Source organism: Candoia aspera, chromosome 3, assembly GCF_035149785.1.
Source record: "Candoia aspera isolate rCanAsp1 chromosome 3, rCanAsp1.hap2, whole genome shotgun sequence".
In the NCBI taxonomy this organism is placed as follows: domain Eukaryota; kingdom Metazoa; phylum Chordata; class Lepidosauria; order Squamata; family Boidae; genus Candoia; species Candoia aspera.
The window spans coordinates 161,727,300-161,746,047 of NC_086155.1; the positions used below are offsets into that span (position 1 = coordinate 161,727,300).

Below are 18,748 nucleotides of genomic sequence, written 5' to 3' on the forward strand. Positions count from 1 at the left end.
CTGGGATTGTCATCACTAAGCAATGCAGTCATGTGACATCGCACTTTATGACCACAATGCTTAGCGATGGCAATCCTGATCCCAGTTGCCATTGTAACCCAAGGACTACCTGTAATATGCTCTCAGTATCATGCACTATCAATAGTAAAGGAACAAGCAGTCAAGAAATACGCCACAGACTAGTACTTGGTAGAACAGCCATGAATGCCTTAAAAAAAATACTCAGATGCAGTGATGTGTCTAAACCTACAAAGATCAGAATAGTGCAAACAATGGTATTCCCTGTGACACTCTATGGAAGCAAAAGTTGGACTTTGAAGAAGCAGAAGAGTATTGATGCTTTTGAACCTTGATGTTGGAGAATACTACTGAGAATACCATGGACAGCCAAGAAAACAAACAAATGGATCATTGAACAAATCAACCCAGAGTTCTCACCAGAGGCACAAATAACCTGACTCAAATATTCTATTTTGGACATGTTATGCAAAGACCTAGCTCTCTAGAGAAGGCTTTAATGTTGGGAAAGGTGGAAAGAAAGAGAAACGGATGACCAGCAGCAAGTTAGATGGACCCAAATATAGTGACGATGAGTGCACAGTTGGAAGACCTGAAGGACCAGGTTAGGATGGATCATCATGGAGAGAATCTATCTATGTGGTCTCTAAGAGTTGACAACAACTGCAACATTAAGAATTGCTCAAAACTGGAAATTTCTAGATAACCTATCATTGAATAATTGGCAAGGTAAAGTATAGTCTTATGGAAAGTATGCTCTTGTGGAAAAAAGGTACTGATAAAATTTGAATAGTGATTTCTCTGAGGGATGACTCACGTTTTTATCAGATCTGGAAAGATTATGTAAGTCATGCCTATAATAATAACTCTTCTGTTGATAAATTAAGTGTAAGATGTAGCCTGTGATTAAATGCTGAGATACATTGGTCTGGGCTGTTATCATGTATTCTTGTTTCTTCATGCCTTACAGAATATTAAAAGGGGGTGGGATTCAGCTGGTTCATCTTCATTCACCCCATGGATTAATTTGGGCAATGTTCCAAAAAATCAACTGCTTCCTTGAATTTGGGCTAAGGACCAATAGAATTGTATCATCAGTATACTGATGGCATTTCATTCCAGAGCCCTGGGTACCCTTCTAGCAGTTTCATGTAGATATTGAACAATATAGGAGACAATAGCAGTCACAGTATAGGTATCAACAGTAGTCACCCAACACTATTTGTCTGAATATGGTCTGACAAAAAAGACCGGAATCACTGCAAATCAGTGTCCCCGAGGTCCTCCATCATTAGGCAGTCTAGAAGGATACCTTGATCAGTGATATCAAAAGCTCTGAATTTCCAAAAGAACTAGTAGGGCCTTACTCCTCCACCTAACTTCCAGTGTACATCATCCATTAAATGATCTCAATCACATATCCTGGCCAAAACCTTGAATTAATTGGGTCTAGCTAATCAATATCCTTCAGTTGTATCGGGTGTTGAAAGGCCAAAACATTCTCTGTTACCTTAGTCAGAAATGGTATGTTCGAGAATGGCCAATATTTTTCTAGCTCTTCTTAGTCAAGGGACAGATTTATTTAATAATACTTTTTTGCACTGCCTCCTCCAGGCAAATAACATTCCACTTGTAAAGAAGCATTTATTGCTTCCCTTAACTATGGGTCCAGTTCTCCCCTAGTCAATTTAATCAGCCAGAGGCAGGAGTCAAATAAGCAGATCTAGTCCATACCAGATTGGTGTTTGCTATTGTGAAATCTTAATGCCCTGCTCTAGCACTGAAATTCAAGTGACCTATCTGAACAATTTTATGGGCAAGGAAAGTTACAAACACTGCAAGTCACTGATTGCTCCAGCCCCCCCTCTTAGCATCCTGGTTGAGGTGTATAGAAAAGTAGTGTCAAACTAATTGTGCAGATATAGTGGAGGCAGGGAAGTAAACATTCTTCATTGCCTCAACCATCATTGATTAGTACTTCAAATGAATTTCAGTTGTTATGCAATGGAATTCACTCTGATTTCCTCCATTGTGCTGGTTGTGCTGGTTCTGGCCTTTTAATATTGAATTTTAAATATTAAGTTTACATATACTTTAGTTTATACTCCTATGTTTATACTTTTTAATTCTTTCCAGTAAGCATTGTTGGACTAGTAAATTAGTAAATAATCTCATAGAGCTCCTAACGCATAGTTCTGGAAGATCAACGATATTTATGGATCTCACATAAGTTTGGATCTTCACAAAAACATTAGCTTTAGCAAACTGAGTATGTGTATAAGAGATAGTAATCTGCCCACATCATTTTCTTTTGGATGTAGTCTGATGACATTAGATGTGATTAAAATATTTTACATGCTTAATAAAGTAATAGAATTAAACCAATAGTTGAAGCCATCCCTTTAAAACAATGCCAGGAGTCTCCTAGAAACTAATACCTAACTTTCCCCCACCCTTTTAAAGAGGAAAAATCAAATGGGAAAGCTGAGTAGAGATGATTTTGCTGTGTTTATGTTCTACTAAAAACTAACATAAAACTAAGTTTTATGGGACCAGATGGTCAAGATTATTGCTAGTAATTATTGTTACTTGTATTTGTAGAAGAAGAAAAGAGAGAAAAGGACACCTTAGCAGAAATATTTGATCAGACATCTTATGAAGAATATGAATCCTATTTAGAAGATGACAATCTTCCAGAATGTGATCATAAGAATTCTTCTGAGGAAGAAGGAAAAGAAAAAAGAAGCATACAAAGTATTTACTTGTTATTAGATTTGTAATTCACTGTTTGTGGCTGAAGACAAATAACTGCTTTATTCTGAATGCACATAAAAGTATTGTCTTCAAAATCTAGCTTTGATATTCAGAGAAAATTTATTCATTGTTACAAATGCTTATAAATGTACAGTTTTCTGTAGCTATATTTCTTCAGATAGATTTATAATTACAGCATGTTCTTTCCAGCATTGTTTATGACATAATCTATATATTTTCAGGGGAAGGAGACAAACAAAATAAAATGAAGCAGAAGGCTTTTGTGGAAACATATTTTAAAAGTGATGAAAGGTATTTACTTGTTTCTTCTTCTTTCGTATCCAGATCAAACCTTACGCTGCCAATATGACGCTACCTTCTTGGCTTTGTCATTGGCCAAAAACAAGTCATTTTCAGTGCATACTATTGGTAATAATTGGCAGGTCAGCAGGTGGGCCGAACTCTGTACCTCTCCACATTCACACAGTGTGTTATTATTCGTCAGCAATCCCCATTTTATTTACTTGTAAAAATGATCATTTATGGAATTAAATTTCCTCAGAATATAAATCTTAGTTACATATTTGCCCACAGATGATAACATGGCAAAATTAAAAGTTTAGCAAAGTATTTTGATGGCTTATTTATTAATTTCAAATGAATGGTAATTTCTATCTCTCTAAGTACATGCCCATATCTTTATTTAGTTATATGTTAGTCCGTAAGGAAATCAGTAAGAACGTAATACAAAAAGTAAATGGGTCCTTTTCATCATTTAAGTTTCTGTGGATTTGTCCATGACTCTAGGGCAGACCTGCAAAACATATAGCCTTGTGCAGCCTGCTGACATTTTTTAAAAACTAAAATCACCACCGCCAGGAAGGATCCACCGCCACTGCTGCCACCACCCCAAAAAACATACTGCTGAGTGCTTCCAACGCCTTCAGGCCTCACCAGTGCCATAGCCTCATTGCTACTGCCTCTCTGCTAACCACCAAACAGCTGATCAGCATGCCAGCCATTTCTTAATAGCCAGCAATTATTTTTAATTTATCAGTGTGGTCCTTTCCCCTCTACAAGGTGTGCAGGCCACTTGTAATGTATACTTAGAACATAGAGAAAGGTTGATGGACACATACAAAGTGAGAGAATGCTCATCATTCTTGACATTTGCTTGACATAACACCCAGAAAGTTTTCAGAAAGGCAAACTAATAAACTAAAAAGCAAGTCTGAATAGCTGAAGTCAACTCAGAGATGTGGTCTGTATTCAAAAACACAAACCCGTTCTTGCTATGCAACAGAAAATGGAATTGGTGAGGTTAAAGAATTGCCTAATTTGAATACAAAACAAAGATTGTATAAACCCAACATTTAAACCTATCTCTTGCTCAGGATATCCCATATAGCCTCTCTACCAGACCCTTATTTCATCCATATTCTCAGCACACAAGATCAAGTCACTTATTTTTCTTTTGAAATTTGTCTTCCCCAAAGTACATATTCAGTAGTCTGCCTATTTTTGGCTAATATACTGAAGTCATTTTGATATCAGTAGAATTTTAGTTATAGTTCTAGTGGTTTCTTTTTTCCTTTTTTCTTTTCAATAATTTTGTGATAGCAACACACACACACACACACAAATATAAAACTGGAAAAATACTTAGAAATACTGTAACTGCCAGAGTGTTGTCATGATTCTATATTTTGTATGTTTATAATTAGGGACAAAATCAAATTTCAACAGCAGTGGAACAGCTTGTGCAATTTCTAACAGCAGAAAGTTTAGATCCTTGTCCTTTCTCTGCTTACTTTACAGAACAAATCTTGTATTGGGTTTTCCTCACATTGAAGTTGTGCGGAAAAAAGAAGAAAGAAGAAAATTACCTGGCCACACTTGTAAAGAATGTGAAATAGTAAGTACACCGTGGGTCTTGTATATTTCTTTTTAATATTTACTTATATCCTAATTTTCAAATGCAAATAAACATATATGTGCTATTACTAAGGAATTGGTAAATGAATAAAATTTTCATTGAGCCATACTTTTGACTATTAGCCTGTCTGCATCTATGAATTGTCCTGCATGTAGTCAGAATAAATTTGAGAAATAAATAAATAAATAAATAAAATTGAAGTGCTGTGTCCAGTTCTTCACATATTTGGAAAAGATGTAGATAAAACTGACGTGTGACTGGAGGAAGGTAGCCAAAAATGGTGAGGTATTAAAACACCAAGTCCTATGGAAAAATGTGAAAAACTAAGCATATTCACATTGACTTATAAACCATGGGTTCTTTCCTAGAATGGGTTTGCATGTCACATTAAATTAAAAATAAATGAACTACATTATGGCTTAGTATAATGTGGGAATAGTTAAGGGAGCGATATGATAACTATTCAAGACAGTTGTGTATAAGATAAGAAGCAACCAGCCTGCGTGAATAAACCAACAGTGTTCCAATGGAGTTGCCAATTTTTTGAAACTTATTACAAAATTCTGTCAAGGAATTTACCATGGAAGATTCTTGTGAATGTTCCCAATCAGAGAAGATTCTTCAACTTCCTCTTCTGGTTTCTAATACCACTGTTATAGTTCCCTTGTTTTCACCTTCAGAAGCCCTTGTTGTAGTCCTTGAGCATTCTCAAAATTGTACTTACTAAGAGTGACTGTTCATATAATAATTATACCATTTCATTATGGGGAGAACATTATATATGAAAAATGTATATACTGCTATTATCATTTGAGTGCATTTGCTTCCATGACTGCATAAAATAATATGATGTAAATTACTTCCATAAGTGGTGTGAAAGTACATGAAATTTATTTATTGATATTCTATACAATTTGTTGTGAGATCATATAGCAGCGCTTTACTGCACTGTCTTTCAAAAACGCAGTGATGATTCCATTGTAAATGTTTATTTCATCCATCCTTTAAAAAATCATCAATATATCTCTGAAATGGAATCTTTAAAATAAGGAATTTATTTCCGCAAATAAGGTTGCTGCTAGTGTTTTCTGTTTAACACACAACATTATTTATAGCCCATCATGAAACTTAAATTGGTTCATTAAAACCTGCAGAATCTGGAGTCTTTTTTTAAATAAGATTTTTATTAGATTTAAGGCAAAGATAAAAACTACAAAAAAGCAAAAAAACTACAAAAAGAAAACTAAAAAGGTGTGAAAACAAGAAGAAAATGTTAAAGATTGCATAAAGAGGTGACTTCTGACTTTTAACAGCAAGAATATACAGCAATTTCCATAATCAATCCCTTACTCTATATCAAACCAAAATTACATTATTTCTATAAATCATTCCATTAGCGCATTATAAAAATCACTAAATACAATTGCTCCCTCCCCTTATATTAAAAGAAAAGGAAATATGTAAACCCTCCAATCAACTCCCCCCCCCAATTTACTTTCTTCCTACCACTATATTTCTGTCCACTATAATAAAGATCAAACTAAAAAGCATATAAACTGCTCTTATAACTAATAATAGTACAATTATAACAATCTTAATCATATTAAACCTAAAACCAAGCATTTATTATTTTACCTTATTAAACTTAATCCAAATCATTAAAAAAGAATTAAATCAAACAAGCCCTAAAAGCAATCCAGATGAACCTTCTTAAACCCTTACCCCACTTCAAAATAAACCAAAGCATTTACATATCTCTACAGTACACACAGCGCATTTTTCATAAAGAAATCAGACAGCCCAACTGCCCCCCTTTAAAACTCTGACTTCTCAGCTGAAAACCTCCCATAGATAACAACCCCTTCTTTCCCATAACATTCCATCAGAAAGACAATTTCACTTATGGCTTGCAATTCAATCTGTCCCTTTAATTTCTTCAACTCAACATTCTGGTCACCATCTGGCCTTTCAACAGAAGCCTCAATCTCGCTGTCAGCAGAAGCATTTCTATCGTTGTCAAGCTTTGATTTCTTCCATGACATCCCCAGCCAGATGACACATTGTAGAACTGATGTTTTCTACAATGTCCCGAATATCTTGCATAATAACTTGACAAGAATCAAAAAGAATCTGTTTAAGCTCACAACGGAAATCCAAGAAAGTCTGCTTGAAATCCTCCATGTCTCAGGCAGTAGGTTATGGCACCCCCTAGGTACTTAACTAGCAAAAGTAGGAGTTAATGGAAAATTTCTGAAAGATGTTTACACAAGTGAAAGTACGATAACAGGCAGTTTCTCAGAAAAAGTAGCAGCAGAAAGCTGAAGGTTCAAAACAGCAGATTCAGCGTGTAGGAAAATATTAAAATCTTCAAATTCAGTGCAGAAATAATAACAGGGAGACAATTATTTACTCTCAATCCTCCTTAGTATTTGGATGGGAAACAAGCCAAAACTTAAAAAGTTTTTTTAAAGATTAATCCCAAAAATAACAATAAGCACCAAGAGAGATTGCTTCTCCTTGCTGTAGAAAGCTTCTCTTAGGGTACATAAACTTAAATATATATATAAATTGGGTGATTTAGAAATGGGGTGGCCAGTCTTAATGTCCCTTTAAGGCTACAGCGTGGCTTGGAAATGGTGACGTCCCAGCGTCCCGACAGCTCTTACCAGTTGAGCACAAGTGCTGTTTACGATCTCCTGGCTGCAAGACGCTGTTCTGAAGGACAGATGGGATGATTCCAAGTATTTTCTTTGTCTGGGAAAACACTCCAGGGCATCAGGAAAAGCCTGCCTGAGCCCAAAAAAACTGCCGTGTTGTCAGTTCTGCCCACTGGCTCCACCGCTGTTCAGTTCACCATGTCCCCACCGCAAGTGCAGAATCTAGAGTCTTGAATGAAGAAGGAAACAGGACATAAAAGCAGTTTGTTTTTTGTGCCAAGGTTTGTGTGTGAACAATTTTAATTTCCTGTCCCCGCACAGCCATGGTTCTCCTCTCCAGGAACTTGGTTCTTGTTACATTCTGGCAAGTGATTGTTAGTGTTAACTGTAGATTGAAAACAGTTAGGAACTTTTCTCAGTGGCGTAAAAATGTTGAAAATAAGGGCAAAACATCTAAAGCATTTATAAAAAGATTATTTAATATAAACAATCCAAAATTAATGTTTTCACAGAACTATGTGGAATGTCAGCCATGGCATGGCACCAAAGTGATAGGGAGAGGCAGAAGACTTCTAAATCAAAATAAACAAGACAGGAAAAGCTACGCTTAGTTATGTTTATGTCTTGATTAGCACTTCTACTTTTTGAGTACAATTTTCAAAGTTTAAGAAACGGTCTAGAAAGAAGAAAAAAATATGCTAGCATATACTATTAAAAATATAAGTATTGTACAGACAAGTTTATATTGCTTTTCCCAAAAGCAGACATTTAGATAGCATTGGGAATATACCTGCACTATATCCTTTTGTTAGTTATGTAGTGTTCAGAAAATCGTATCTGTCTATAAAGGTCTTCTAATTATTGATCTATTCTGTTTTTAAAGCCTTTTAAAATACTTACTATTATGACAACTGCAGGTAGTAAATTTTTTTAGTTAATTAGATACTGGGTAAAAGAATATTTTCACTGTCTGATTCTTCTGCCAGTAAAATTCATTAAATGATTTATTTACAGGATCCATGTGAATAATTTCCTTTTCTGATCCAAATTGTTGGTATGTGCTCTTAACAGTAAAATCTATCAAGATGTAATGGCTATTGATGACTGTCCATCCATCAGTACTTCATAATCTATGGATTGCAATATGGATGGATTTCTTCATTTATATATGTTGGGTTTTGCCTGCTTTCACCGAAAATGAATCTTCTTTACCATAAATATAGTTGCCAATTAATACATCAGAATTAACATCTCCTGCTTGAAATACAGTTAATCTCTGATTTCATTGTGGACATGGGAACCCTGCCTTCCAAAATAGTTACAGTGTCAGAAATTTATAGCTTATTGTTTATGCATTGGTAGTACTTTCTGTTGTCTGAATCAGGAATATCATCCTACCAAGAGATAGCACTTTTGTTGTTGTAATATTTAGCATCTGTGTGTGTGAGCATTGTATATAGTAGAATTTTATTTTAACCAGATTTTTTGTTTGTTTTTGCTAGACCACACAGCTCTCACATCAGCACTGTGAAAATAAATAAGGCTAGAAGCTTTTTGGAATTAAAATATAAAATTATTTTTATAGATATATAAAGTTAAGATATAAAATTATATACTTTATTAAAAATATAAAAATAATATTAAATGCATTAAACACTCCTCTATTGGGTAGAATTGAGGGTTTACAGTTTAAATTGAGGAGGGATCATCATGGTAGCCTCTAAAGCCTTAGGAAGTATATAATTGTAAAGATAAAGTTAGGGCAATGATTTGTATAGTACACTATTATGTTTCAGGGTTTTGTAGATTTTCTGTACCATTATAGATTCTTCACAATAATGAAGGTGGTAACTTTGCTAAGCATGAATTTTAATCCCATTAAACAATGCTTGATCCTTTCATTAGTTGGCCTGTATACATTTTTATACATTTCTATAGTAGTGTGAAATCTGATTCCAGTTATGGGTAACAAAATGGTACCAGGGTTCAGCTGATGTTTCTGGACATTCTCATCTTGAGCTATTTTAGCAGCATTATATGTAAAGATTTGGCATGAATATATAAAAAGCTGCTCCTCTAAATTTGTACTTACGTTGAGACAAACTATTAACAGAGTTCTTTGGGGTCCTGCATTCATTTCCTTAGATTCTGCTTTTGAGATTTTAACTTCCCCCTTTTCTCTACCTGAAACAGTGTTAGGAAACAAGAGATAGTGATACCCTTTTGACAGTAATCCTTAGGGTTTTCTAAAGATCCATCAGTGTTTCCAACTTGCAGTACTGTTAAATTTCTACTTTACCCTTGAAAAAGAAAGTTTTAGATACATAAACATTGTAGTACTGCATATTATCCATACAGTACAATTTTCCCTATAATTTGTAGCATAGCATTTTATCCTGCCAGACATCAGCAAAAAGAGATTAAATTTCTTTTCTTACCTAATGTATTCTGAAACTTACATATTTGTTCCTGTGTGGGTTTTTTGTTGCTGCTGTTCAGGTTTAATGGAAAGTATTATTCATTATTTTCAGAACCAGAAAAACTGAAAATGACCTAGGCTTGGTATCCTAAAGCTATAGATTTTATTTCCAAGTGTTTAAAGTGGATGTATATTTTGAAATGCTAAATGAGTAATACATGAATAATAATAAAAATAGACCATAGGAACCAATCCTATCAGAACGCAAGGCCACTACAGCCACAGTATTTTGATGGGGAGGCAGTTGAACCTTATTAAGAAAGTAACTTGTGAATCTGTTCTGTATACCCAAATTCCACTTTTTAAGTTTTTTAATTTAATGAAAGTATTGATATTTTTTGGTTTACCATAAGCACTCCCATATTTGGAAAGCTGTCTAATGAGACTTCTGAAAGCAAACATCTTTATCTTTACCAGTCTTACTTACTGATGACTTTCCGACATGATGCAGGGATTGACCATATAGCTGTAAGAGCTATTTAATGCTTCTTTACCAGAGGGGCTGATCTCTAAGGAGTCAGTTGTACAATCAGTGCCATTGTTTAAGAAACACTCTTTGGATCCCCTTGACTTAAGAGCTATTGCTATAACTTTATTGTTAAAGTGTTGGGGAGATTGGTGGCTGTATAACTCCAGAGGCTTTTTAACAACAGCATTTCAGTGTAGCTTTTAGCTTAGTTAAGACACTAAAAGAATTTTGGCCATCATAATGGCTAGTCTTGGCATGGGGGATGGAATATGTCTTATGGATTTTTCTTGTTCTTTTGGCAGCTTTCTATAACATTGACCATGATATTTTTCAAAATTGGCATAGGGAGAATTTCTCCTTGGTCCCTTAGAATCCTACAAGCTAGTTAATTAATTGTTTTAATATACTGCTGGATTCAACAAAATGGCTCCTGACAATTTACAATATAAAAATGGAACAAAAACATAAAAGCCAATAAAAACACAAACAACCATAAAAGTAGTAAGTGTAATGGTGACCATTTATTCCTGAAAGGCCCTCCAGAACAACACTGTCTTTAATAGCTTCTGGAAGATCAGCAACGAGGTTGCCTATCTAATCTCAAGGGGGAGGAAAATCCACAACATGGGGGCTGCAACAGAAACACATTGCCTGTAAGCCCCAGCCCTCTTCACCATTGAAAGATGTTGGGGGGAGGTCTGCACTGGACATTGGACAAGCCACCTCTATTTGGAGAAGGCAGTCCTATGAGTAGCTTGCTGTCAAACCATATAAGGTTTTATAGATCAAAACTGGCACTTTGAATTGTACTCAGAAATGTATTGATAACCATGGAGTAACTGTAAAACAGGTATCATATGGCTATGGTGACTTTGATTTACCAATATACAGAGCACTGCATCTTGCACCAATTGAAGTTTCTGAGTATTTTCAGAAGAGGCATCATGTAAAATGCATTACAATAATTCAGGCAGATGATAATGACAGCATGAGTTACTGTGTTTCAGCCCCACTAGGTAAAACAGACCAGGAAATCAACTCCACAGGAAGGCTAAAACTACTTTTACTGAGATTGGTTATAGTAACAGAATCTTGTAAATCTGATTGCACTGTACCTCCTCCTCTTTCTTATACTCCAGTGAATTATGGAGGCATCTGCCAGAGCTGCTACAGATGTTATGTTGTTGTTCTGGACTTTTAAAATGTTTCATCCCCTTTAGCCTAGAAAACAGTTCCTGCATATTTCTGTCAAGATCACCTTCCTTACTCTACACTGTGGAAGATTGTGTTGGTACCTAAGTTTGGTAATGAGCTACATAAAGATCAAGAAACTGAAATTAAATTTTGACAAGATCACAACCTTGTCTATAGACAGTTCATACTTCTCTAGAGGTATGCAACCATTTGTTTAGTGACTGTGCACTGTTACGACAGTGCTGAATGAGGAGACTTATGCCTGGTCCTTCAAGTTGTGACTGTCACAGTGTTCCTGCAGTCACATGAGCACAATTCGGGCACTTGGCAACTGGCTTGCAATTATAACAGTTGCGGTGCCCATCGTCACGTGATCACCATTTGCGACCTTCACTGCTGGCTTCCAAAAAGCAGTCAGTGGGGAATCCAGCAGGAGGTTGCAAATGGCATTCATGTGACATCACACATAATGACCACACAGGATTAGCTTAATCACAACTGGAACCGCTGTTGTAAGTCACGTGACATCACACTTTACGACTGTTGCTTAGCAACAGAGTTCCCAGTCCCAATTAGCGTTGTTAACCAAGGACTACCTGTATTGAAATCTCAGCTAGGAAAAGTGCTTTGAATGTAGACATGCTTGCTGTAGCTGTTGGTGGCTTTAAAGAAGCTATGCCTTGGGACGTGAATCCAGGAAAGCCACTGTTTCTTTAAAGATCTACAAGTAGATACAGTTGGATCCAAAGTGGTTTAGTGGTTAAAGTTTTGTACTAGCACTGGGAAGTCCTTCCCATTGAGTGGGAAGTCTCCCCTCAGCCATAAAAGCTCAGTGGGTGACTTTGGGCCACTTAATCTCTTTCAGCCCAACCTACCACAGAGGGATGTTGTAGGGAAAAATACAAGGGAAGGTGTGTTATATATGCCACTCTGAACCACCCCATTTTGGATATAAATACTGCATACTTCTAGGCTTTCCAATTTAGCAATAGAATAGCACTCAGAACAGCTCAATACTGCATGTTCCCATCAATATCTGACTGACTGACTTTAATCAACTCTACCCAACGGGAATATTGCAAGAAAATAATTCCTGTGATTTTATATAAATTGCATACCTAATATGTCAGACTGCCAGTCTAGATCAGTTTGCCAGTATTAAAAGATCCTGTTGAAAAGACAGTGCATTTTGTTCTAATAAAACATTAAAAAATAATTTCTACAACCTAATGTAGATAGAACTTCCACCCAATCTGTGTTTAAAAAACTCATTGTAAATGTATTTGTCTCCTCTCTTCCTTCTTTCTGATTTTGGAACTATTTAAATGTGTGATTAATAAACAGTTTAGAGTGCTTGTCAGTCATTTAAAAGCAACAGTGATCAGTAGTTTCAGTGTAACACTGCACTATTACTAACTCAAAAAAAAGGAAGAGAGGGCAGTGAACACGTACGGTAGAACAAAATAGATAACAAATAAGTCTATATTATTTCCTGATTTTTAACAATTATTCACAAATATGGAATACAATTTGTTCTTAGCCCATATTAATTCAAATTACTTAATAGCTATACTCTTGTGACTTTCTAAAGACACAGGATAGCTCCCAGTAACCAACTCATGCTACATATAAATGGAAATCTAAATAAGACCAGAAATGCTTCTGCATATCATGAATATGTTTGTAGCCAGCTTGTGGATTACTAATTCAGAAGATACATTAACCCAAAAGCATGGGATTCATTTTGGACCTAAAGACATAATATGCAAACAGCCACAAATCAGGGATTCAGAAATATGCTGATTCGTGTATATATTGTTGGGTATCCATGTTTTTACTGCTAAAATATTCTCCTTCATTTGTTATTTATTTCTAATTATTATATCTTAGTATTATGCAGATTTACCAGAAGAAGAAAGAGAGAAAAAAGTAGCTACCTGTTCTAGACATCGATCTCGTTATGCTCCTCCTGACACACCAGAAAATTTCTGGGAAGTTGGATTCCCTTCCACACAAATGTGTGTTGAAAGAGGTAATTATATAAAGCAGTATATATAAAAATGGAAGAGTAAGTTGTGTTGCCAGAAATAATGCAGGAACCTGAGTAGAAGCAACAAGGGGTGGTTGCTTCTTGGTTTCTCAGTCACAAAAAATGGAGCCCACAGAAATGGGCAAACTGAGCCTCTCCTGGGTAGAAAGAACTTCCCATCCCAAGAAGGGACCCCCCCCCCCTTTAGTTCTGGTGTCTAGGAAGAAGCAGCGGCATTCCCCTTGGCTCCGTTTTAAGGACCTATTAAGAAGGGGAAAAAAGACAATCAGAAATACAGGTAGCGAAGCAGCATTCAGTGAAATGCAACTCCCAAAACAGTATCCCCGCTAAGTAACATGAAGATCAGAGGCTGCAGCCAAAAAGCCATCTGGAAATATATTTCAAAAGGACTGGGAGAAAGGAGTAAAATTGGAGTGAATAGGAATTAAGTGAGCACAAAGACTTTTCTCAGAGTAGTTTGGCAAGCAGAGAAGCCAAAGGACAATGACAGCTAGCCCCATGGCAGATCAGGAAGCCACATGGAATCCTCCAGCTCCATTTCTCATGGAGCTGGAAATTCACAACCAGATCCGTAACTTGCAGTGTGATGGCACAATGGGGCCAGGCAACCCCAACTGCAGCCAGGATCCATGCATGGAAGATCAGGAGGCCTCTTGGAAATTTCCTCTCCCATCAGAGTGAAGCAGTGGGCAGCAGCAACTGTGGCAGCCAGGAAAAGACTGTTGAGTGGCATCAACTGGGGCAACTGTTACGCAGGCTAAACACCAGGTAGGCCTTTGGCAGTCATTCTCTGAAGACTAGGCAAGTCACAATGTAGCAGAGCAGTATTCAGTTGCTCCAGACTGCCATGAGAAGTAGTAAGTCAGATCTCCCTCAGTTCCATCAAGAGAATGCAGCAAGAGAACCAAAGGACTCCTGATATAGCAGTATGTCAGAGGAGGGATCTGTGAATCCCAAGAAAGGAGCAAGGGAAATATGTACCTGCATGTCTAAGCCCATATCTTAATGGTTGCTCTGTTCTTTTTGGAGGATGATTGCAGGAACCTGTGAAAGAATAAGCCATCATAAAATCCAGATGATTTAAAGATGTCTAAAACCTGAAGCAGATTTGTTGAAAATTCAAGTATTTGTATTTAAGAGTGGGAGTCACTGTATGCATAATTATTATGTCAGCTTTTCCCAACCCAGTACCTTCAGACAGCTCCCATAAGCCCTGAACAAAGAATGGATGGAGCACTGAAGCAAACCTACAAAGCAGCAGCCTTGGGAAGCAGGGCCATAACTGTTCCTTCCACCATTGACTGAGTCTTGGTAATAGAGACATATGACCTCCTCCCAGAAGTTCTGTCAGAGCCCAGATGCCTAAGAGAGGGCATAAAAAAACTAGCCAGAGCAATAGAGCTCATGACAGACATGTCTATGGATCTCTTACAGTTCACACCAGATCCATAACTTGCAGTGTGATGGCACAATGGGGCTATGGCTCAAGCACTAGAGGTGGTTCACCAACTGAGAGAGAGTTCTGCGGCATCCTTCCCTTTCTTGGGGAATCTATCCCAAATAAAAAGAAAGGCTTGCCCGCAGAAAAGAAGGAGAGCACATACAAAAGAAAACTGTCATCATCCATTCCTTCTGGAGACTACATCCCATCTTTTTTTCAGGCAAGAAATAGTCAAGGAAACAACCACTGGAAGTCTCTGCCACCTCATCACAAATCTAACTCCAATAAACAAGGATAGTTCTGTTCCAATTTTACAATGAGGGCCAACTCACTGGACTACTCTTTGAAGATAGGCAATCTGAAGGAAGTATTTCCTGCCTGAACGTCACTTGAATTAGAGGCAGGGAGAGTAGCAGAACTGATGGATAGAAAGAGTCCCTTTTCTGGGGAGATGGGCAGTGATATATTTGATAGATAGATAGATAGATAGATAGATAGATAGATAGATAGATAGATAGGTAGGTAGGTAGGTAGGTAGGTAGGTAGGTAGGTAGGTAGGTAGATAGATAGATAAAATATTTTTCCATTTGTCCAAAGGCAACCTGACCGAGCCACCCCACACCTTCATGGTGTCTACACAAGTTAGTGTATTTTGGTTTTGCCCATTATTGTTTGTTATGAATAGAACTTGGTTGATAGGAAACTACACTGTATTTTCTTTTGTTTCATGGTTTATATGACATAGACATGTACCCAATAATTGCTATTTAGGGATGTAAAAAAGGACAAATATAAACTGCAACAACAAATAATATTTTACCTATTGATTGCAATGAATTCTACCCATAACCTTTTACAGTGTCTTATTAGGATATCACTAATCTTCATTAATAAGAATAATAAACAATATTTTTTATTATTTTGTTTTTGAGTGTCACATTCTTTTGGCAATCCTTAAAGTAAAGCCATTGGTCAAACCAGTATTATCTCCCTATTACAGATGCACAGCTGAATCAGAATGATGATCATTTGTCTATGGCGATCTAGTAAATGTGGAGTCCTTGGTGCTCTCTGAGCCTTGTTGTTTTCTTGCAGACGTTTCATTGCCAGACTAGGCAACATCTTCATTGCGAAGAGGGAGTGGGCCTTGCTCTCAGTTTATATGCAGTGGCTTGCCCTGCATGTGTTGGTGGGGGTGTTCTCTCCTTGGGAGTTCTTTGATTGGGCTGTTGTTTTCTGCTTGGTTGATTGCCTGAGTTAATAGTTCCTTGATTCGGGTGTATTGTGCTGTTTGATGGTTCATCTGGTGTTAATCCTAGTGTTGATTTTTGCATATCTGGGTGTTGATTGCTGGCGAGGAGGTGTTCTGGTGTTTTGGCTTTTCTATTGTCTCTTTTGAATGGTATGTAAATGTTGTTTACCTCTATGTGTCTGTTGATGGCTGCTTTGTCTGAGTGCCAGGCTTCCAGGGATTCTCTGGCATTTTTGGATTTAGCTTGGTCTAGGATGCTCACAGTTTCCCAGTGGAAACTATGGTTGAGTCTGTCCATGTGTTGTGAGATTAAGAAGTTTTCATTGTGTTTTCTGACTGCCAGTTGGTGTTCGTGGATGTGCTCTGCTAGTCTTCTGCCTGTCTGTCCTACATAGTGGCTGTTACAGTCTTTCCACTGTATGTTGTAAATAACTCTTAATCTAGTAAACCCATGTATAAAGTGAAAACTGAATGAGCAATCTCCCCATTTAAAGTTTAGCCTTCTATACACTGTGCTGTAGTAAGCAAAATTTACTTAATTTCTTAGAAAGTCTGCAGAGAATGTGACATAAAATGTTCCCTATTTGCACACAGAAAGTTACCTTTGCATCTCAAAATATAAATTGTCCCATAATAGTTTTTTAGAAGCTTATAAATTGACAAATAGCACAGCTCCCTACTCACTTTGTATTTGTGAACACAGGAAGTCTTTAGCAATAAAACTTCTGAATAAAAGTCAAGATACATTGATCCCAGTCTTTTGGATCAAACTTTTAAAATAAATTGATACAATTTTTATCCTGAGAAATTACTTCAATTAACTATTTATAATCTTAACAAAGATAATATATTATTTTTATTTCTGTATGTGTATGAATACAAAAGCTTTAAGTCACTGTTAAATATTTTTAAGTTACTAATTCATTTTTTGTTTCTCAATAGTATAAAACTATACTATGTAACTGGGTTTTTTAATCAAGATTTTTTATGATTGTTATATTTTGAAGTTGGCAGAAATTCATGTCACTACAACTTACTAGTGTTTTCTTTTACCAAAATCATGGTGTGAACATTTGTTATCTTTGTTTTTTTTAAGGTTATATAAAAGAAGAGCTTGCTCCCTGTCCACGTCCCAAAAGAAGGCAGCCTTATAATGTGATGTTTTCTCCAAAAGGCAAAGAACAAAAAACATAACTGGGAAGTAATTAAAATAAAACCCCTAAAATAGCAAATTTTGTTTCAATTTGTATTTATAATCAATTAAAAGATAAATAATAAGGAGAGCTGGGAATTCCCTTTCCTTGTTCTATTCGAAACCTATAGCCTCTAAATGCAACTATTTAATGTAAAGAATATATATATATTTGTAGATACATTTTTGTGTCTTGGCTGATTTTGCACCTTGTGTGTATTTCTGATCTTTTGGAGGTCTACAGTTTAGCTCCCTGCAATTAAGCTTGGTATAAGTTAGTGTGATTTCTGTGGACCAAGCAAAGTTGCAGCTGCTCATTTCAGGTCTAGAATAGTTCCATGAACTTTAGATGGAACCTTGTAGGGTGCTTCTATTTTGCACTTGATAATTTAAATAATGTGTAACCATTTGCTTTTTGTAATAATTTTTGAAAAAAATACAATAAAGTGTACTTTCTTAATTATGGCTCTTTACACCAGTTTTCTTTATCAAATCTTTTATTCCATGCAGGTGCATAACCTGTTTGGAATCTGTTGTAGCTTACAGACTTTCTTGGCAAGAGCTCTGCCCCTTGCGTGCATGACTAAGCATGGTTCTCACAGAATCCCTGCAGTTTGTTTTTTACTGCAATAGCAATTGCATGTTTGTCCTTGAAGCCTGTCGGTTCTTAAAGAATTGTTCCTTTTTCCACTTTATTATAATTTATTTTATTTACTTTGTATCACCTGTGCTACAGGTGAGGGAATTTAGGATGCAGATTACCTTGAAGGCTCCATTTTGCAAGTACTAAGCTAATTTGTGATGGCAAACCTCCACCCTCTTATGGCCACAATCTTTGCCTATTTTGTCTTAGAGGCACTGCCATGTCTTTCTCATCTCTATCCACAATCCCTAACCTGCTTCTCAGATTCCTAGGATCCTCTCAGCCTCATTTTGAGCACATTCAGCATTCTCTTTTGCTAGGAATCTCCACTACTCTGCCATTTTACCATCAGCACTGGAGAAATGGATAAACTACTATCTAAAAGATTTGTCCCACTTGGTCCATATCAGAGCAAAAAGAAGAAAAAGAAAAGAAATAAGGATCTCCTATGAACCTTCTGATCATTGTGAAGATTAATTCGCCATATTGAGCTTCTACATCTTTGCTTCTGCCAGTATTTCCACTGCTGGATTCACAAATTTAGACCATCCACTCCTTTGGGCCCTCTTCAGAATTGGTCTATGTTTACATGAGAGGGCACATCTTCGTGTCTGAGGAACTTGGCCTGTTAGAGACTGTAACAGATAGTTAAGCCTATAGGCT

At 36.5% G+C, this 18,748-nt stretch overlaps 1 protein-coding gene across 4 annotated transcripts in view; it reads left to right on the forward strand.

Annotated features, from left to right (window-relative positions):
- Positions 1–17,902, forward strand: part of RBBP8 (RB binding protein 8, endonuclease) — a 53,874-nt gene extending 35,972 nt beyond the window's left edge. For 3 of the 4 annotated variants that reach the window (XM_063299179.1, XM_063299181.1, XM_063299182.1), the window contains 5 exons: positions 2,623–2,772; positions 3,015–3,084; positions 4,591–4,687; positions 13,398–13,539; positions 17,347–17,902. In XM_063299179.1, coding sequence (XP_063155249.1) covers positions 2,623–2,772; positions 3,015–3,084; positions 4,591–4,687; positions 13,398–13,539; positions 17,347–17,444 — 557 coding nt within the window. In that variant the 3' untranslated portion in view covers positions 17,445–17,902. Of the gene's footprint in view, positions 1–2,619; positions 2,773–3,014; positions 3,085–4,590; positions 4,688–13,397; positions 13,540–17,346 lie in introns of all 4 variants that reach the window. The other variant, XM_063299180.1, reaches the window with a different exon arrangement.
- Positions 17,903–18,748: the final 846 nt, after the last annotated feature.